Genomic DNA, 23104 nt, shown 5'->3' with positions numbered 1-23104 from the left:
TTAAATTCATTTTTTTCAATTCATTTTTTATTTCTATACTTATCATTTATGGACATTATAACAGAAATCAAAGAAGTTCTTTCACCTTGTAAACAATGTGCAAAACACGAACAACATACATGGTGATAACACAATGATTATATGTAATAATAACTGGTCAAAATCGAAATCGAGATGGGGTTGATCAAAGAAAAGTATGACGGGACCTACATGAAAGCAAGCTTGTTTGGCTGTAAGCCCCGAGTAATCAGTGTTTGTGAAAAAGAAACGGAGAAAGGATAGAAGATAAGACCAGATGATGTAATGGTGCAAAGTAAGAAAAAAAAACTAAAATGTGAACTATTACTGTGACCGAGCTAAGATTGGTTTCAGGAGTACAACATGATTTGCATAATCATAAGACAAGACCAGAACAGTGAAACTTTCTACGATTTTTTTTTTTTGTAACAGTGTTCTAGAAATTAAGCAGGTATTGTTCTCACATTTCCCTGTAATTTCTGTTGTACAATGTTTGGAGCTGCTAATACTCATTCGTAATGAATAATTACAGCGATACACAAAACTAAATTTTCCATTGTAGCTATAATTGGCAACTCTGAAGTTGCACATCACCGTCCTTCCCAGAAAATCTTGCTGATTATCAAACTCTACTGTGATGCATGTCAATGCACTTTGTTGACTGTGATTGGGTATCGAAACCAAGGAAGGACATCTTAACAATGTGTTTTCAACCCCAAATAGACTGTTATAAGACTAGTACTGGGACTTTACCTTTACCTTCCTAGAATTAGAAAGAAAAAGATAATGGCAGTTATAAGCAGACAACATGGTTTCACACCACAAACACTAAAGTGTCTTACCCCAAGCGACGGCGCACGCGATCGGAATGAACCGTCTTGTCGCGGGCACGTCCAGCACACGAACCAGGAGAATGTAGAGATTAGCGCCCTCTACGCCCATCCACAGCACAGACGCCAGGGTGAAGTAGTGGAGGAGGGCGGCGACCACCGTGCACCCCGTGCTCGAGTGCGTCTGGTCGATCCCGACGATGAACACGACGTAGAGACATAGGAGGGAGATACACCACTGGATCATGATGAGACGTGGCGTCTGACCCATCTGCTTCCTGTTGTTAGCGTAGAAAATCAGACCATTCTTCAAAATTGACTGTCTTACCATTTTACTAGTTAAATTGAGGTATCACCTCCCCGTTCACAACAATTTGGTAACGAACTTTCCGATTCTCACGCTGGTACTGGATAAATTTATCTCCCAGTAATCAAGTTTGCATTATTATTTGTTATAAAATGGGTTCAAGAATGTAGCCAATTGGAAGCGCTGAAATGAGTCACGTGTGCGTGCATTAATTTCTCACTAACATGCACGACCTGACGTCACAATGTTTACACTAGCAGTACGCACTCAATCAGTTGTTACAAGTGCGTCGCGCGCTACTATAGGCGCTGTCAATCCTGTAAACAACTTCTAGTTCGGGCTGCCGGCCGGCCTTTCTTGTGCATAACATGTGGCGTACGTATACTCTTATACGTACAATACTTGTATGTGCGGGATTTCCGAGTGCGACGTGCGTAGATGTTTGGGACGAACATCTTCGGACATCTTGACTTTTTGACTTGAGCGAGTACTACATGTAGCTGACTGGTATTGACCCACAAAGGTACGTGAAAAATGCTGTTAGTTTTCGACCCATTTTATAAAACAAATGATACACAGGATTATTTCGTGCACTCGGCTTCGCCTCGTGCATGTTTCACAATTGTAAATACCCTCGAGTGCGCTACATCTCCACTAATGCACTCTATCCTGTGCATCATTTGTATATTACTATACAAGGCAAGCTTTGGGTAATTTTCTCTTAGTCAGGAACATGAATGAAAGCTTGCCTCAAGTTGACTAACCGATGATATTAATCAATATTGATGATGTATGTGTGACTGTTCACCAGTTGGGTGCGCCATACATTCCTTTACCCTATATTTTATGAAGAATTACAACATTTACTGAAGCGGCAGGTTAAGGCATGCCAGATCTGTCTCAATCGCCCTTTGAAGCAGAAGCACTTTACTAACTGTCTCAATGAAATTCTTTCCTTGCATTTACACCAAGCCAGCTTGTATTTTCCCTATAAGTAGCAAGTCTTCCTCCAGAACATTCGAGCTAAGTTCTCAATATACACAGCCTCAGCCAAGAGGTCTATGACTCGCTATAGGATAGATATCGCGGATTTTACAACGTAGACATGACTTCCTTTATATGCATAAAATCAAATCGAAAGTCCTGCACAGAGTGCAGTTATAATGTAGGTCGTAGATATAGGGTCATTTACAATGATAGGTATACTTGTGGCAGAATCTTGACCTAGTATCGACGTAATGATGTATGTGGTTCGAACAATGGACGTACTCCATCACTCTTAGCCATCCAATAAATGAACGGTTTAATGTTGATTGTGGGAAATTTCCAACGACAGACTTGCTGAATTAAAGTGACAAAAGGGAAACGCTCAATTATAGGACAGCCATCCAAATGTTCTTACTCCATACATGAACCTCTCTCGATTTCTCTGTGGTAAGTCGTTTTACCGTGAACTGCAGATCATTAAAAAAAGCACATCTGATCCTTAGAGGTCGCGCATGTGTCTCTACTAGAATACTCAGATTAAATGTTTGATCCTGTTGTCAATGGCTGATTATGAACAACTTCCTTTATTGCAATATGCACTAGAATAAGGTACAACGCGTGGCAGATTCGTTCCCTTTTTGCCCACAAAATGAGGCAAAGCAGTCTCCTCGGCAACGCTCACAAGTTTTAAGAGGAAGCCCGGCAAATGAAATTACCTGGAATTAACTGGTAAATTAATCATGAGCAAGTTAAACGTCTTTAAGACGCGAAGACATGCCCATATTTACTATCTCCCCAGCCACCCCGCCCAAGTCCCTTTTAATGTTTACCGTCACGTCGAGTATACCCCTTTTTTTCTTTTTCCACACTTCTGCAGTGGAATACCCAACAAGTCTCTTTGTACAAGTCAGTTTGCAGTTTAGCTCACGGGCACACTGGTACGAATGACCTTTCTTTTTCCTCAGTCGGTCATAGGGGCACTTCACTCGTTTTCAGAGCGACAAATTTTATGCATAAGATTTATAAAACACTTTATGGGATCCATCAATCCTGTTCAAATAAAGAATGAACTTGCGTAGACCAGATGACCAGAATGATTCGTCAATTAACATTTGGGAAAGCATCCATTTCATTATTTTGCATTGAATGTATCAGAATTTCTTTCTTTTGCTCTTGCCAAATGCCACTTTTGCTGTCAGGTGGATATGCTGCAAGCAGCATCTATGAGGAATTCATGAATATTCATTAAATCACAGATGCTTATCCTGGTCCCTGTTTCATAAAGCTGTTTGTAAAGTTACGAACAACTTACGAACAACTGGTGATCAGTTCTGATATGCTATACCTATCAGAATTTCCATAATTCAGCACAAGAACTGATCGCCAGTCGCTCGTAAGTCGTTCGTAACTTTACGAACAGCTTTATGAAACCCCCCCCCCCCCTGGTGAATTTAAAAACCAGCATGCCTGTTGGTACGAATTACTTTTTTCTACTCATGCGCAAAGTGGAACTGCAAATCGGTTTATTACCATTGAGGTGTGAGTGGTTATTCTCTCATACTTTCCTGATGTAACCTACCTCTCACATTCCTTGTTACCATTATAGGTACAAAGAGTATATGTCTGCATTAAGCCTGTTTGTCCATAATATTTCGAGGCATGAAAAAAAAAAGCGCAACCGCACATTTTATGTACGTATATGGATCGAGACATTTTGACATTGTGATGCAAATGTCCTACTGCTGATAAATCCACTTTCATGACGCCGAAATAAACTACCACGCATGATACAACAAAACGAGCGTTTTCTGAATAGCATACTAAAACTAGAAATGTCGCTACGGCGACTGGTATGCCTCCGCCATAATGCATGGTTCTCCTAATAGGTCTATAGTACAATGTCTTGACAATGTGTGATGACAGTTTCACACAACTGGCAAAATATCAAAATGACAGGTTCGCCACAAATGTGCTGAATGTTCACTTTCCAAGAACTAGGTTCAATTGGATGAATGATTAAAACGTCAGAGTGCAGGTATTTGGGGGATCTGATGATTTTTACTTGACTTTAGACCCTTTTATAAGTTTATGCATTGAGTAATTTTCAAGGTATTGAGAAAAAATATAATTTCAGTATCAAATGGTAAAATAGTATTATCTAAACCTGGCCTTTGACCTTTGACCTCACAGTTCCAAAGAGAATCACTGTTAGGTAGAACATGCATAAATATGTAAGTTTCACGATAATACCTTGAGTTACTTTTGAGATATGGAGGAAAAAGTGCAATTTAGCACTTTCACTTGACCTTTGACCTTTTGGCACGAAACTTCCCACAGAATATATATTGGGTAATACATGCATACATCAAGTTAAAAAAATCCTTCAGGCATTGCATGAATATAAGGAAAGTAGTGATATTTTGAGGAGTTGACCTTGCCCATCGGTACATGCATATATACTAAGTTCCATGAAGATACCTTGAACCATTTGCAAGATATGGAGAAAAACATGAAATTTCAGCCTTTTTTTCACAAAATAACCTGTGACCTTTGACCTTTGACCCCGTGACCCTAAAATCCAAACAAAGTATCATCCCCCAGGATATACCCCATACCAAGTTTGATGCAAAACCACCTCGCGGTTCTTGAGATATCGACAAAAACAAAACGGGACGGACGGACGGACGGACGGACGGACGGACGTACGGACGACCCGAAAACATAATGCCTCCGGCCACTTCGTTGGCGGAGGCATAAAAAAAACCCCTCATAAACCTTAAAGGACAAGTCCACCTTCATATACATGTGGATTGAGTGAATGCAGCAATATTAGAAGAACACGTCAGTGAAAGTTTGGGGAAAATTGGATAATCCGTTCAAAAGTTATGCATTTTTAAAGTATCTGCGTAGTCACTGCTGGATGAGAAGACTACTACAGTGTATGATGTCATATGCGTACAACCATATAAAGAAAATAAAAAGAGAATTTCACAAAACTTTACTTTTTGAATAAAGTGCACATTTCTTCGACTTGTTACTGACACATGTTAAGGGTAATATTATTCCCCCTGCCTTCTGAAAGAGAGAAGTTAAAGGGATCGTACAGTTTTGGTTCAGACCTAATTTCAGGTTTCTAACATTTTTTGTGAGATAATGAGAAACCTCTTATGAAATATGAAAGAGCATGTAATTCTATGAGGAATTCAACGTTTATTTGGTGAAAATTGGTTTTGAAACGGCTGAGATATCCAAAAAAGAGCGATTCTAATAAAGTGTGGGACCCACACTTTATTATGATCGCTTTGTTTTACTTTGTTTTTGGATGTTTCAGTCATTCCAAACCCGATTTTCATCAAATAAACTTTGAATTCCCCTTAAAATGGTATGCTCTGTACTACATCATAAGTGTTTTCTTGGTATCTCGCAAAAAGTTAAAAGCCCAATTCTCATCTCCACCAATACTGTAATATCCCTTTAAGTGTTGTTTTGTTAGCCGAGAAAAGTTAAAATATGTTGAATTTTCTTCATTCGTTCTTTATATCGTTGTACTCATGTGGCATCACAAGCTATAGTCGTCTTCTAATCCAGCCTTGAGTGAGCAGAAACTTCAGAAATTTATAACTTTTGAACGGATTGTCAGATTTTCCTCAAACTTTCACTAAAGTGTTCTACTAATATTGTTGCATTCACTCAACACACATGTCTATGAAGGTGGACTTGTTCTTTAAGTGCGATTACTCGCGAGTCACTTGATCTTCTTTTCATAAACCAATGTTCCTGGCAAAGTTTCGAGCATATGACACACCTGCAAACACATATATACAAACACACGATCGTACTACACAAGCTTGCACACATTTATTGGTTTACATGACGCCACTGTCGCGTTGTAATACGGATGACAATGAGCCAGGATAACAACGTGTTCACGGAAATAAAAAGCTCATCAAAAAGTTGGGGGGGGGGGCGGAGGGATCTAGAAGAAAGAGGAAATACATGCAACCACCCGTTTTGTCCTCTTAGGGTTTATGTTTTTTTCACCAATCCAGTCACTTTCTGCAAGTAAATTTATCCCTGCAATGACCTTCAATAACAGTTGCCCCCAAATTATTTTAGTTAGCACTGTCGCCTACACGGGGCGTAACGTTGGGATGTAATTTGGTTGTTTTTTCGTGAACTATATAGAGAATAAGAACATGACATGAAACGCGCACAAGGTGACAAGTACATAACGACCCTGAGGCAAATATTGGCACCTTTATTTGTATTACGAATAGCGTGCAGCACACATTTTGAGATAACGCAATGGAAAGAAAATTATGTCAAATTTTTCCTAAAGCCCGTACCTTGTACCTTTTTAATGTTTCAATACTTATCTTTAACGCTCTTGTTTAACCTTGTGTATCAAAATCTTGCATTTTTTTAGAGTCATCTTCGGGAAAACACTTCTCAATTTTTGATGGGAATATCTGCACGAACAAGATTTTATTCATTTTCAAAATATTTCAAACCATGTACAATATACCTGAAAAAGTGTTTTTTTTTTTTTTTTTTTTTTTTGGTCTGCGAGTAACATGTGATCCGTGATATTTTACTTCTCAAACCCAAATTTGCTTCGATAGCTTTAGAATATAGTCATGATTTAAAACAGTATTGTCATTTTTGTGTTCTTGTGTTTTTGAGGGGGATTATACTTTATATCCCTGAGTCGAATTCATGGTCGTTACACCAAATAAAATACCGTATGCATGCTGAATGCAATGGGATTTTTTTTCACCCGGACACACACACACTCATACAGACACACACCCACACACATACACACACAAAAAAAAACACACACCCAGACACACGTATTCAAAACTGGCAATATCCAGACTCATCTTGTCTGTTGCGGTCTAATTCAATATCCCTTGGAATGCAATGTACCTGAACATGTAATGTCGTGAGACACTATGCGAAATTCCCATTGACTTCGGAAGCGACATTCCAGCTCCACGGCGCGTTCACACAACAAGAAACGATATGTAATTGTCATACCATGTGTGGGCAACACGCAGCCATCCTACGGCGGTTGCTCCAAGTTCATTGTCCCAAACGATCGCTACCGAACCTTCTGAACTCACCAATATACCCACCAGAACAGATGTGGGACCCATCGCAATAACAATGTTTTGGGGGTTAGTATCTGTCTGGCCCCCGGGAATTCGCAACTGAAACGGTATTCAGGTTTGGATAGTCACCGACGTTGCTATAGCAACAAGTGATCAACGAATGTTTCCTTCTTAACGCAACAGACGCTCAGAAATTTCGTTCCTGTAAATAATCGCTCCCTCTCTCACACGATATATAATGGAACAGTTGGGGAAATCGATCGCGGAATTATGGAGTTACTCTTCACTAGTAGCTCCATGGTAGAATGCAATAGCACAGAGATGCACTTTTTGCCATCCCGTACCACAACTACAAGCAAAGATCGCGATCAAAATATGCAAATTTGCACCATCATCGTCCCAAATGCTGTGACCACGTGACGCATCACACCTGCTCGCCACTGAAAGGTGCATCCCTGACGCAATCAATGTCATAGCTCGTATATCATACTCAAATATGTTTTTGTTTTCTTTTAATGAATGGCATTATTCCGCCCTGCACTGTGTCACTTGCAGTCAATGTCCCTTTTTTTTTCTCTGAGTGGAACCGTGACAAGAGTTTTCACATAGAAAAAAAAGACAAAAACAAAAATAAAAAAACAAAAGAAACATATATATACATATATATATATATATATATATATATATATATATATATATAAAGAGACAAAGACACATACACAGCAACAAACAAACAGCAAACTGATCATGGGGTAAGGCAATCGCATGTGCTTCATTTCTTTTCCCACGACTGTATACAAGGTGGTTTCGCTTTTTGCAACCCATGTGATGGTATGTCCGTTTCCTGAAAAACCACAAAAGGTTTTGTGAAACACACATTCTGTCAAAGTTTGCTGAGCACTGGAAAATCCTTTCGCACTTTACTAAATTGTTCGGAAATTCTGTCTGCACCCATCTGTAGATTTAAACTCTCCAGTTGTTATGTCACAAAAATACAACGATACTATTAAAAAAGAAGCAGGGAAATTGCCTCTCTTTCACCCAGTAAGACGTCAATTGATTCATTACAAGTGAAATTAGTGAAATCCTACCTTATCAACTTCACGATAGTCACTACACTATTTATAGTATCCCCAATTGTTGTAGAATTCATAACGTTAAAGGGCAACGCATGGAGTTAACGAAATCTGTATGTACATACACGGAGAACACTGCCTCTTTAACATAATTTTATACTGAACTTGGTAAATATTCTCATGATGTGGCTTACCCGAACATGACGTAGGTCACGATGGTAGCTATCAGCCCCAGCGCTGAAACCACACAACCGACCTGGCTAACGATGTCAAGCGCGTACGGATGACAGCCGTAGCTGGGTGCCTAGAACGGAGAGGTCAGAATGACAAAATTGATCAGCGGTTCAGAGGAAAAATGAGAAAACAAACACGTTATTGAGGAAAACTTTAGGCAGAAATGTTTTCGTTGCAGGATATAAATTCATCGGTACACAGAAAGGAGGATTGCAGGAAAGGGGCAAACAGAGAAAATAAGTTACAAAACTTCAAAGAAATGACAGTTCAATATTTCACTTGTATAGTGGAAAGGACCAGTCTGTGTCTCGTAATAATGATATTTCTGGCCTGCTTATAGTAATCAGAAACTTTGTTTTGCCAAAAATGCTGTGATATTTTATTTTCCTCTCAGTTGGATGACAACTGAATGAAGAATAAACACGTTAAGTGTCTTTGCTCGGGAGATAAAGTTACAATAACGTGGTATGTCCCGATTTGAAATCGAACAATCTTATAGAGATACAACTGGATCATGAACGATTATTGTTGTTTGTAGCCTGCCTACTTTGTTTGGAAATTATGTTTGTCGAGACATCCACTTCTGAGATAAGTCTACTACTGCAAAATTTTCTGATATAGAATGCGCGTTAGATTTCTGTTCTTGTGTGTTGGTTAATACCAGAGCATTACAAACTATGAATTGTAATAATGTATACAGATAAAAATAATTTTGGCAATACCATGTAAGCCTACTTACTTCGAGAAAACAAAACAGACGATGCCAAACGTGTGCATTGCAAAGCAATGACTTGATATCGGTGAAACAGCAACGAAAAGGAAAAGCAAAGAAATAGGCAAACGATTGGTTACCATGAGAACAGCAAAGTTGGTAAGATGATCACAGCTGCAGACGGCTTGGTCTTCGGACTCGTCCACCAGATCGCAGCCGAGTGTCGACCAGTCACCGAGACCGTTGTTCAGGTCGAAGTCCCAGTACGTGCAGGTCGGTGTGTACGTCGGATCGTTCTGACGTCGTTGAATGCAGAAGAAGCAGAGCGAGATGCACATCAACATCGACGACGATGACGATAAGGATATTGAGGGACAGTCGAGACAAGAAAAGATTGACAGATTAGAACGACCAACAGTATATAGTAACTTGCAGGTAATTGGCTTTAGATTATATTATCCTTGAAGTGGTCTTTATCAAAGAATGCAATCATTTCGTGAATACGACAATAGAGTATCGAAGTAATGATGCACCAGTCTTTGTTATGATTGTTGTTATTGTTAATTTAAAGAAAGAAAGAAGAGAGAGAGAGAGAGAGAATTGTATCTTGCGTTTGAACCATGGTGCGAGCTTGGTTAGCAACAATTGTGTGCAGATATTCGGGTCAGGGCGTGAGGTTATTTAGAACCAGTTTTCACGGCGATGAATGGCTATTGCATTACATTTTGGTTCTCCATTATACGTCAATTTCAAGGATATTTTTTTTTCCTTTTGCACACTGCTACTCAGCCGAGCTTTATTGAATGGTTGTGTCTGTTGTTGGTTTTTTTTTTCAACCAAAGTAAAGTACTTGTTCCTCCATTCTTGCTTTCGACATGCCTTTGTTACTAATATCTTTGACCACACATTGCACTGAAAGAAACCAATACAGTTATCTGGTATATATTATGAAAAAGGTAATTGTATTGCCCACTTTCACATTACAGCAACAGAAAAGACGAAGAATTTTAGAGAGTTACCAGCGAAGTGTCCTATCATGGGAAGAATATTCTTTGATAATGGCGTCGTGGATTGTATTTCACATCAAGTATCTTTCATACGAAACTAACCCCCTTTTCAGACTGGAGAGTTCTTGTATTTTGATATGTACGACATACTTTATTTTATACATGGGACGCTTTTATGGTCTGGTCATAGCATTCATGCGTCGTATATTATAATGAATATGCGTCTGAAACGCTGTTAACAAGGCAAGGGAAGTGAACGCGTGAGAGAGTAGCGTCCCAACGCCAACTCCTTTGTTACAAGTGACTATACTAATCAAACCCAAGGGGGTGTTGCAAGAAAGTTGCAATCAACGACAACTTGCAATTAAATATTGCAAGCTCCGTTCTTGCAACGGAAACTTGCGATTGATTGCAAAAGTTGCGTTGATCTATCTATTGCAAAGTTTGCAATAGATATTTGCGATTGATTGTAACTCGATTTGCTTGCAGCACCCCATCAAATATCTCTGAATACACAATTCTGATTGGCCGATACCTGACTTTACGTTTGATTTTATGACTTCAGTATGGCCTCTTTTTTCATGCAACAGGGCTCAGGAAAGGTGCGACGCTCTTTTCAAGTTGGCAAAATTGGCTGGTCCAGCTATCAGCTCAATGTTTATTAGAGTTGACCCATTACGGGAATCTATTCTAAAAACCAAACACCACTTTTGCATCTATCTTCTTCGATAACATAAAGTCACGATTTGTTTCTGTAAACGCTACGTTAACATTTGTCATTTTGAGTTTTTGCCTGAAAATAATATTCTAATTGTACTTTAAAGAATACTACCGTATCGAGTGATTCTACTGTTCCATTTATGAATCAATATGGACGAAAGAAACACTTCTCGAGATCGAAAACAAGATCATCTTTCATGATATGAGATGAAGATTCAAATCTCATAATCTTAAAAAGGTGATCTCGCATCTGTATACTACTGTTTCCGTGCGTGAAACGCTTGCACTCAAGAACGGAGGTTGCCTCTCCAAGCATATTGAACAGTTGGACAAGTGCACGGCTGGATATCCGATGCTTTGGTTTCCATAATAGATGAGCTGATAGAAACTCGAACTATCGGTTTACATCGTCACGGTTTTCATAAAGTTTATACTGTACTCAGATCGGTAAGAGAGAACCAGCTGTGTCTGTATAACAGCTGATACAGAAAGCGTGCAGACTCCCCCTTATCTTGTTACACCTTTGCTGCCAAACACATCTGCTCTCTCCTCCGCCGGCAGAAGGCAAGGTAGTTTTTTTTTGCGTGTTTCGTCTGCGGACTACATTACCGTCCTCCATGTGATTCAGAAACCCACTCCATTCACGCGATAGTCTTCGAATAAAGTTTTGAGTGCAAGTGGAGTGACTCACAATGCATTGTACTCCTCGTAGAGGATGATTTATTTGAAAGATGAGCAGGGATATCACATCAGCACGGAACATAAGGAGCGAAATCTCTTGACCCGCACACGCGACTGCAATAAATTCTTGATAGCAATGATATCTCATGCTCTCGAATCAGTTCTAAACGAAATCAGATCCACTCACATGTTCACGGTAGCCCTACTTCCGTGTGACTTTGACCTCCATTGTATAGTTTAACCCATCTTTCTTTATTTTTTTTTATTTGTTCTTTTTTGTTTCCGGGAATCAGCCGATTATTCTACTTTCTGCAAACATTTATATCTTACTTCGCTCTTACAAAATGTCAGTCAGAAGCGCGAGTATGGTTTGGAATAATGTCACAGACATCCTCGCAGGGATCTTCCAAATAAAATATCCCATCAATTGTCCATGGGCAATACGAATGAAGAATGCATGATGAATAAATGGATTCCACAACGACAACTGCGCATTTATGGATATTTTCGTTCATATAACCCTGTTCGGACAACTGTTTAAAGCATAAAGATTGACCGAGGAAGTAAGGACGCAAATGGGAATGTGTTGTATTCTCCCCAAATGGTGGTTTTGTTTTGTTTTTTTCTCGAAAAACAAAGTATAGCAAAAAACAAAGCGACGGAAAGACATACAAATTGAAGTTGTGATTAAACAGTTTATAAAGCAGTATCTTAATTTACAATGTCTAACGTCATCATCACGACCGCATCATTTAAAACTTTATCTAATCAAGAGGATGAATTTCATACTACACGAGAAAAAAAAGTAAGAGATTTGCTTTCAAAAGCAAAGCTTTACTAGTATGATGGCCTCGAAACAACTTCGATTAAATCAAGAAAAGCAAATAACTGATTGTGATATCCTTTACTTTGTATAATGAAATCTATACACTGTATTCAATTTTTGAAATACATTTATACGTTTTTGTTGGAAATGAAAAATAAATGAATGAATGAATGAAAAAGTTGTATGTGTGTGCCTGATGTGTGTGTGTTTGCGTGTGATTGCGTGCACAGTTTATGCTACTACATCTGTGTGAATCTTGATTGAACTAAGGGCCGAGAGAGAAGCCACCACAACGAGGAAAAATAAAAGCATTAATCAACATTTGGCGCTATCAAAGATTTGTACGAAGAATAAATTTAGCGCCAAAACATTTCAGCAGATTACACACAAATTCTCAGCAATTAACATGGCATGCGCATGAGGTTTTACGTCGCGTACATTCAGTCTTCATGGTGGAATGGCGAATTTCATAAACAGGCATTAATAATAATGGAAAATGGGTTTCACGTTGATACTATAGTTTCGTCGAAGCGACTTGGAAAAGCAATTAGTTTACCAGCCGCCTTTCTTCGAATTTTCCATCCATGCATGTCCAGTTTTATTTCGCTGCACCCCAATTATCCGAGCATGTCAATCGACTTAATTTTGCTCGCCCCATCACACGTCTATGCCTCCTGCATTCATCATGTAATCATATAACTGACTCAAATCACGGTCGTTGTTGTTCTTTTCCTTCCTTACTTGAAAGACGAAGCAAAATAGAAATATGATTTCACCAAGATCATGGGAATTTGGTGATGTGGGTGCCAGAACCTCTGTGCGAACAGTATATACATATATATATATATATATATATATATATATATATATAGATATTTCAGGGTCTTTTGAAAGATAACGTTCGAAATATGCAAACCCCAAATCAGTGTACATAACACACAAACAAACCATATTCACAACGGGAAGTCTCAATCACGTCAATTGCAATATACATCGACCTTTTAATATAGATACGCCTAAATGATACAAATCTGAGAGTTGGAGTGTAATCAGCATCCATTGCGTCGTTCGACTTCAACAGATTCATTTTCATAATACATGTACGTCAGTTTACATGTGCCCGCCCAATGTGCTCACTTTTGTTTCGCTGCAGCCACACGTGGGCCTTTATGGGCGTATATAGATCACGGCATGATTTATGACCGCCATATAAACTCTATGCGCAATTACCGCAGCGAAGTGGTATCAGTTTGCTGGGTTCTTTTTAATTACCATGGCTATTGCGTTTTGAAGTGATACATTACTCTCATTATCCTACGCATATGGATGTACCCACACCAGAAATATCCTAGTATATACCCTTACCCCACTCTTCTAATTGACAGGAAAGAGCATTGAATCTGAATGTTGTAGGAAAGTATAACACACTACATGATATCAATTTTTAAAGTCACATTCTAGTGCAAGTATACACTGTAAAAACATCGGTGTTAGATTTAACACCACGGGTGTTAAATTTAACACCAATCAAACTTCAATAAAGGACCACACCCACAGGTGTTAAAAATGCACTGTGATGGTGTTGAAAAATGTTCACCTGACACTTCGTGGTGTTAATTTGACACTGTACTGGCAGACTGGTGTTAATTCAACAATGACACCACATGGTGTTGATTTGATATTTTTTGGTGTTAATATCAATGGTTTAACACCCGTCCAGCTTCAATAAGAGACCACACCAGCTGGTGTTACTTTGGTGTAAATTCATTTTCACATTTTTTCAAAAATCTAGTATTTTAACGTAAAATTCTTGATCGTCTTGTTTAAATTAAAAATCAACAAGAAGTGCAGTTACTAAGAAACTCTTCTAAAAACAGTTTAAAATTTGGAAATGACACCCGGAGGTGTTAATTTAACACCATAAATGAGCACCGAAAATTTACCACCAGCTCGGTGTTCACTATTTAACACCGGACTTTTTGCAGTGTACCCGTTCAAATCGGAATTATGGTTATTCTCCACATCGTCATTGCAGGCTTAGATGCCAAACCCCGTTCTTCAAACTATCAAAGCTCGTATTATCATATCAGATGTAGATACTCTATCTCGTATATGTCAGATATGCTTGAGAGGTTAAAGGGGCATTCCAGACGATTTTCATAATTTCACATCATGTAGCACATAAATCGACAACTCCATGTACAGATTTTTGGAATTTATCGTGGTTCTTTAGCAGAGAAACAATACTTTGAAAAACCTTTAAAAATTACACTGAACAAGGATGATGACATAGGAGGTTCACATATTTCAGAAATGTAGCAGTGTAATTCCCTTACAATACCGCTTGCTTGCGAGTTCACTTGCGCATAATCTATGATTACCTTCTTCTTTCGTCCTGTTTCCTTGAGCCCCAACTCATGAATTCTTATGGTGACTCTGCCATGTCATCATCTTTGTTCATTGCAATTTGTTCTAAATTTTGAAAATATTCTTATTCTTCATCCAAATTATCACGAATTCTGAAACTCTGTCCTAAGTATAACTATAATTTATAGTTGTTCAAATAAAAAAAAAAAATCTGAAAATCATCCGGAGGTCTCCTTTAAGCTTTCATCATGAAAATACGAACCCGGACTGTCAATACTACCTAATTCTGAGAAAAACTTGGAGGAATATAAAGTATATACCTTGTGAATCTTGAAAGTCATATTGATCGGTGTCTCAAGGTCGGTGATCTCCTCCTCTCCTCGCCTGACGCTCACCGAGAGAACCTTGCTCTTGATTCGACAATCTCCGCCGCCGCCTCCGCTGTCACCGCCGGAGGGGTTGCCATGGGAACTGGTGGAGGTGGATGGGGCGGAGGCGAAGAGCGAGTCGTTTCGGAAGACGATCAGATCGATGCGCAGGCCGCTGTTTGGTCCGTCGACTAGGAAATGAAGCAAGGATGAAGCGCTTAACTCATTATCGATGATCTTCATTGTTAGTTGGACAGACGGCAAGATTTTGCAAGGCGAAGGTCATGTTTGTGTTTTAGCAATGTAGGCTGGATACGAAATTGGTTGTGTTGAAAATCACAGGATTGGAGCCAGCGGGAATGGAGCCAGCGCTCAGGTTATCATTCCCTAGATTGAGTCTGAAAGTTATACAGACTTCCGAAGATAATCAGTTCGTATAATATCATTTGCAATTACGTTAGTCGAATGTCTGATTATTGCCAAAGACAGCGTGCCTAACATTACAAATCAAAGTGACTTTGTGACTTATGATGTCTACATATCAGAGCATTCCGTTCAAGAAGGGCAGAAAATGACTAAATGGTTTCAGGGAAGGAGCTTCAAGAGTCCAAAAGCAACCCTCGGAACTCGAGGGATTACTTCTCCCACCCAAAAAAAGAAGAAAATAAATAAATAAAAAAATAAATAAATAAAATCTAGTCTCAGCTCTAAGATTTAGACTTGCCACTAGATCTCAAATGTTAGTTTGGTTTTTAAGTACACTTTGGTGGGAACTGAGGGATGACAGAAAAAAATATAGACAGGGTTACAATACAATAATGACTGTTTCATAATGTGACTGCTAGATATCACAGTGAGGGCATGCATGAATACAAATACTCTTATAAAGCGACCCCCAAAAAGAGAAAGAAATAAGTTTGATTTGCAGAAAAAAGAATAGATAGTGATCACACTTTGTTCCAGTCACTTAAACAGGTCAGATAGTGCAGAAAACGGTGAAAAACGTCGGAATATGAATTACTGGAATTTAGCAAGGTTCCCGTCTCCAGCTCCACGGCCACTTCGGTATCTTGGAGTCCATCAACAACGGAATCGTCGACCGTTTCGAAAACAAGCTCACGGGCGTTCCCGCTTTCATTGAGCTTGTCGAGCTCGTCCCTGACCCTGACCCTCATGACATTTCTGTTGTGTCCAGCGACGGCGGGATCGTTGGTTTGAGGGACGATGTTGAACAAAGCCACGGCGATATTTTCCCTCGATGTCGAGAAATTCGACGTCGTATTCTTGGATAATTTGACATTTGAAATGAGGCGCTCGACACTCTTGACAAGGCTCGCGGGAGGAACACCTTCTCCCGAGATCGACTCTCCGCCATCGCCCTTGATGTCAGTAGTCGAATCGATACCAATGATGTTGTCGATGACGTCTACGACATTGGTGGCAACCTGTCAAATCAGGAGATCAGATAATATCATTTATCGACATGTCAACGACGCCCTCAACCTCTGTTTCATTCAGCTCACAATTGCATTCGACCTAGAAATATAAAACGCCCAATTTTTACTGTAGTGTGATGAAGAAAAAGGCTAGTTGATCAAAACGTCTGATTACGTTATTTCGGGCCTGCCGCAAATTTATAGCTCTTAAAACTGTCGTTTCAAAAACAAAAAAAAGAAGAAAAACAAGGTCAAATACAGTCGGGAATCTAGTATGTATACCTAATCAATGAGAGTACAGGATGATTCGATTTATCATTGTTATCAATACAATTATTATTCGACTGTTAATGATACTGGGCCCTTTGAGGATAGACGTACAAAACGAGCTAGAAGGAAGTGGTATTTCAATTTAAATGTATGTGTCAGCAAGGCAAAAGAATTGAAAATTAATGTATTTTTTTTCTTTCTCCTATCATGATAGGTGCCTCTTCTCACAGGTAGTACATGTAGCATTAATGACTTGATTCATGACACACACACACACACACACACACACACACATACATACACATCACATCACAAGCCATATGCAATCAAATGTTTACCTCGGGTGACACATCTTCGATGTTTGAGAGTTGATCGATCACCTGACCAGTCAAGCTAAGTTCTTCTCCGGTGACGTCATCGAGCTCATTTGTCCAATGAGCGAGCTCCGCGGAAACTTCCTCAGGTGATTGGTCTTCGTCATTTGATTGAGACCCATCCTCTTTGAGAACACGTGACAGCCATTCAACGAAAGTAGGCGTGGTCATGTCGGGAACTTCGGTCGTCGTGTAGGGTGTACTGTGCCTGTTCCCTTCAATGAAATAGTCACAAGAATTTTTGCTAAAACAGATGTTTATTCTTGCGCAAAGTAGAGTCGATGTACTGAGAGTGGGTTGCAGTTAACATGCAAAGATTGTATGGACTTTAATTAAAGCTGCTTCACTTTTTCATGTGTTTACTTCATTTCATTTCCAAACAAAGCATAATAATTTCATTTGAACTTAAGCTTAAAAGGGAAAAAAGTATTATATTTTCACTTCTTGAAAGTTTAGCGTAAACGCGACAGACTATAAAGTACTTGTATGAATAAATTCCTGAATGTCTTACTCATTCTTTCCGGGCATGTCTCATTGACGGGAATGCACTGCGTTCGGATCGAAGCATTTGGCTTGCTCTGAAGCTCGTAAGTAGCGTGCTCCCCGCGCCGAAACCTCACGCAAATTTTAGTCGCAAGTCCACACGAGATCTCCGTAAGATTCAAGTCGTACTCCACATTCAGAAACTCGAAAGCTTCTCCAGCGATCAGTGATTGGCTGGCCTGGGCTTGCGTCAGCGCCTGATCGACCAATGAGAGCCTGCCTGAAGTATCGTTGGACACCTCCCCCCAGATCTTCAAATGCCAAAGGTTAGCGCCCGTGATGTTATTGGACACCGTTCGATTATACAGGATGCTCACGTTAAATCTGAGCTTGTTGACCACTCCCCATTCGACGCTGACAGGTGATTTCATCCGTATGTCGACTCCGTGAACGATGACGCCATCTGTTAGAAAGAGCAGTCATCGGATAAGATATAGCGATGTCTGATAATGAGAAGGCAGAATTAAGTACTTTACAATGCTTCAAAATTCTCGCAAAGTTGTCATCTTCCGAAGATATTTACATACAGTGACAACACTTAATATGCACACACGCGCAAACCCAGTCGCATACACGCACACACACACACACGCACACACACACACACACACACACACACACATACATTTATATGTATGTACTTACGCATATCTACAGAGATGATTAAGAATTCCTAAGCCCAATGCCATCAAATCCAATCAAAGTCTCACAATCAAACAGACCTATCGACACGAACTTGAATCATGTACAATGATTTACTTTTTATTATGTTGCCAATAGCAAAGTTCTTGTCGAGTCATCTGCTTTCCATTACATGTACTGATTCGTCTATCTATTGGTAATCAATACATAAAAAGTGTTGTCATCGATATATTCCAACAATTTATCTGCTTGCACGTTTATATGTTCTCTATAATATGAATCTTTCTTTTTCTGTATTACACATGTATACTTATACATGCAACCACGGTAATTCTTCGTCGGTTCTCCCAGTACACCAGCCTCTCCCCCCCCCCCCCCCCCACCCCCAACCCACCCCCAAAAAGGGAAAATATCAGAGAAAATTGAACAAAAAAGTCCATACTTGATACAAAAAAAAAAATGAATATTAGTCTTGTAAGTGTGTTACCAATTTCACAATCAGTATTACTGTTTAGGCAGTATAATTATGAAGATTTTTGATAATTTGACAACCGGAATAGATAGTGGTATATGACCGAATGAGGAAGAAATGAAGACAGTTTTTATTCTATACCTCACAAAGCACTAAATATGTTTGGTAAACCAAATGAAATAAAACAAGCAAAATAAATATCTATATACAATAAGGGACCTATATAGATAATCAATGGAATGATACAACACTGATTTACAGAAATGAGGATGGAGAATTCTGGGGGGGGGGGGGGTGAAGAAAAATTGGAAAGTTTCCTTTTTTATCCTTCTTTGAGTAAATGATGAAATGAAGTCTTTACTTTTATATTTGATATAATGAACAATGAATGGCGGCTTTTTTTTTCAAGAGTCTCATTTTCTCACCTCTGCATGGGAGACCAGGTATGCACGTGTGAAGGTATCCCGAGTCCGTGGTCTGCCGCGGGACGAGCCGGGCGCAGAGGAAGGCTGAACCCTGCTGACAGGTCGCTTTACTGAGGTTCAGGCGGTACTCCACGGCGGGCTGGAATGTCAACGGGCCGTGGGATGGGAGGGGCTGGTTCTTCTGACTAGTATCCAATGCCTGTATTACACATCACACACATATTATGATAGACACACCAATAGGTTGAACTCGATTATGATGACTATACAAATAGGTAAATGAATGAATGAATGAATGAATGAATGAATGAATGAATGAGTGAATGAATAAATGAATGAATAAATAAATAAATACACACATACATACATAAATGGATAGATGAATAAGAATTATTTTGTATATATTTATCTCCCTCTCTTTCAATACAGTGTATGAAATACATTTCTATACAAAATAACTGTCTTCTATTTGTGAAAATTATTCTCTACTAATGTATAATATGACATTTCTCTGATGCGGCAGTGTAAGCCTGCAGTGGTATTTCAACTCTTACTAAAGGCAAAAGGAGGTTGAAGAGTCAATCAGACCTCATGTGGAGTTTGCCCATTGAACTTTTTAAAAAATAGATATTTTTCATCTCTTGGGTTTTTGAAGATATTCCTGAAGGCACACTTCTTATGAAATATTGCTTGTTTATTATATTTATACATAATATTATATTCACTTACTTATCCACTGGAGTTATGAAATGAATATGTGTATGAGTAATCTTCTAAATGCGTTATACACATCCATGCTGTCTCTACTTTCATCATCACGCTTGAAATTAATGTCATGACAAAATATAATAATGAGAAGATTCTCACGGAGTTGAAGGTATCGCTTCTATTCATTTCATATATCCGTTGCGTCAGCTTAAAGAATCAAAACATAACCCTTCATATGTTAATCAGTTTTATAATTACTTTCGCTCTGATACTCATTGTTTTATCACATAATAAAACTTGATATAGCTGTGAGACAATATGTGACCCTCCACCTCAAAACAAACAAAAAGTCGCCAGACATGAATTTTTAGTTAAGACCATATTCTGAAAGAGCAGACTTTAAACTTTAAAATGATGTATAACTCAAATTGAATGGACTTTCCTAACCTATCTAAATATTGGAAAGAAAGCACAAACTCAGGAAAAGTGTGAACTGAGAAAAGAGGCTCTGAAGTACAGTGTCTATTCAAGCGCTTAATCTTTACCAAACCGTGCTGGCTGTGCAATGAATGGGACAAAAAACAGGAAGTAAACCACCAGAGTAACAACAATGAAGAGATTATCAGATTAAACTGAAATTAAGCATGCCTCATTAACACATTTTGTGCATAATTAATGCCATCTTTGAAAGCAGTAGCACTATCATTTCAAAAGTTATTAGAGTTGATAGTGAAGAGTGTGGACAAGGTTTTTCAGAAATGAAAAAGGGATTCTAAAGACACACCTAATCACACTATTCTACCAAAAATGTTCGAGATAAACTGCTAAAAAACACACTTTCCTGCCCGTTTTATGATACCAAATTTTAGCATAATGTAAAAGAAGACCCGCTCTTTCAGAAAATATGGAAAAGTCAAGTTCGGCTAGGTTGACCCATTTTACTTATTTTCAGTCCTCACGCAAAATCAGTGTGTGCGACTTCATGTTCGTTTTCAGGTGCACGGTCACATATAGACAGAGAAAACACAACAATCAAGACATGTCCTTGCTACCATGTTTGAAAGAACACAGTGTCCCACAGTTTGTTCACAGTGTGTTCAAAACGCTCGAATTCATAACAGTGTGAAGATGATTTCACACTGTGGTGTGATTTTCTTTCAGAGATTTCACAAAGTAATGTTCTGTTTCACACTGTAAATTGACGATTTGCAATGTGTTCACAATGTTAAGAACGCTCAATTTTAACAGTGTGAAGAGATTTCACACTGTGTTCACGATGTGTTCACTCTGTTGGACACTGCGTTCTTTCTAGCAGGGATAGTTCTTCGAGACTTCAAAATCCCCACCCAACCCATGGTGCCTTTGTTTTCTTCAATTACTATTCCATGATATCTAAAGCCAGAACTAGCAGATTGACTTTATATTGTCATATCTCACAAGAGATGGTCATGTTCGTAATAATAATCACTTAGGGACAATCTACCAGGGCGAGACAAGCGGATGTGTGAAGCCCAAGTAAAGAAACAATAGCCAAGCTATCTCGAAAGTCACAGCTCAAGTTCCACTCTTCCTGTTTGGACAAAAATGAAGACGAGTTACCTCAAACCAGCGGGAACCCATAACATTATAAAAAAAACCAACAACTTGCGATAACACACCTAGATTATAATAAGAGCGCCCATCTGTGGAAGAAAGTGTCATCCAATGATCAGAGATGCAAAATGCTCTTCGCAATTCTTTGCTCAGCGCGGATTCGAAATTTAGTTAACGTACGTAATGCGCGGAACGCGTCTATCATGTCTATAGATGTAAAGTCCGAAAAGTAGAGAAAAGACTCAGGGATTCTATACCCACGAAAGAATAAAAGAAGAAGAAGAAGAATAGATCAGCTAGATGAAAAACGTGACCTGAACTTGAAGTTCTGACAAACTGGTCATGAATGGAGTGAGGCGTGACAAGAAAAGTGGCAATTAATCATGTCACACGCATGGCATCTTTTCATGCGAAATGCAACGGAGCCAATGCCACAATAGAGCGACAACAGCGAATCTATTTACTGTCAGTGCTTTTTTATTTACGAAAGGAATGCTAGTCTCATAAAGAATCGGGGATTTAAAAAAAAAAAAGCAAATGCACAGTTCTTTGTTAACCTCTTCCTTCTTTTAAAAACGATTTTCTTGCTTGAAGCTTGGGCATATTATCACAGATTCCGACACCGATGAAATGAATTTGAGAGAAAAGACATATCTTGCCCATGGGATAGAATAAACAACTGCAAATCCAACAGCAGTATCTTTCCCTTTCTTTTAATAATAAAGGGATGTTAAATTTTTGGTTGAGGATTAAGATTCAAACTTTCTGCGAGATAATATTTAAAAACCACTCATGAAAGATTCAGATGAATTCAAAGTTTGTTTCATGAAAATCGGTTTTGAAACCGTCTGAGAAGTCCGAAAACAAAGTGAAACAACGTGATCATGATAAAAGGTGAGTCCCACCTTTTATTAGGATCTCTTTATTTTGGCATATCTCAGCCATTTCAAAACCAACTTTATCAAATAAAGTTTGAATTCCTTCTTATAAAATCGTATGCTCTTTCATAAAAGGTTTCTCATTATCTCGCAGAAAAGTTGGAATCCTGAAGCCCCATCTGAACCAAAACTATACCATCTCTTTAAGATGCTCATTGATGTTGAGACAAAATCTCTCTCCCATATCTTCCAAAATGGCAGTACAACCAGGTTTCAATAATCAGAAGCTAACAATTACTTATATAGACAAATCTCAAACGTCAAACATCAGTCTGATTCTTCAAAAAGCTTGCATACGAATTTACAAAAATATTCCTTCAAAGAAATGAGAAGTACATGTAGTGGGAAGTTCTTCACGTCGCAGGAGTTTCAAAAACTAGAATCTACACGACCTTGAATTATCTCATCGACAGACATGACAAATTTTATCAATGATAAACGAACAGTCATCTTCAT

The 23104-nt window shown here is 38.8% G+C and overlaps 1 protein-coding gene across 1 annotated transcript in view; it reads right to left on the bottom strand.

Annotated features, from left to right (window-relative positions):
- LOC139742750 (uncharacterized) overlaps positions 1 to 23104 on the bottom strand; it is a 41233-nt gene that overhangs the window by 5486 nt on the left and 12643 nt on the right. The window contains exons 3-10 of the mRNA XM_071653271.1: positions 19410 to 19608; positions 17839 to 18273; positions 17292 to 17542; positions 16269 to 16692; positions 15200 to 15438; positions 9419 to 9574; positions 8527 to 8636; positions 861 to 1126 (exon numbers count right to left, since the gene is read on the bottom strand). Of these exons, the coding sequence (XP_071509372.1) occupies positions 861 to 1126; positions 8527 to 8636; positions 9419 to 9574; positions 15200 to 15438; positions 16269 to 16692; positions 17292 to 17542; positions 17839 to 18273; positions 19410 to 19608 (2080 nt within the window). The remainder of the gene's footprint in view (positions 1 to 860; positions 1127 to 8526; positions 8637 to 9418; positions 9575 to 15199; positions 15439 to 16268; positions 16693 to 17291; positions 17543 to 17838; positions 18274 to 19409; positions 19609 to 23104) is intronic.

Source organism: Diadema antillarum, unplaced genomic scaffold (genome assembly GCF_040938485.1).
Source record: "Diadema antillarum isolate AM-2024a unplaced genomic scaffold, OU_Dant_1.0 seq00001018_RagTag, whole genome shotgun sequence".
In the NCBI taxonomy this organism is placed as follows: domain Eukaryota; kingdom Metazoa; phylum Echinodermata; class Echinoidea; order Diadematoida; family Diadematidae; genus Diadema; species Diadema antillarum.
This window is presented reverse-complemented; position numbering and strand designations above follow the sequence as displayed.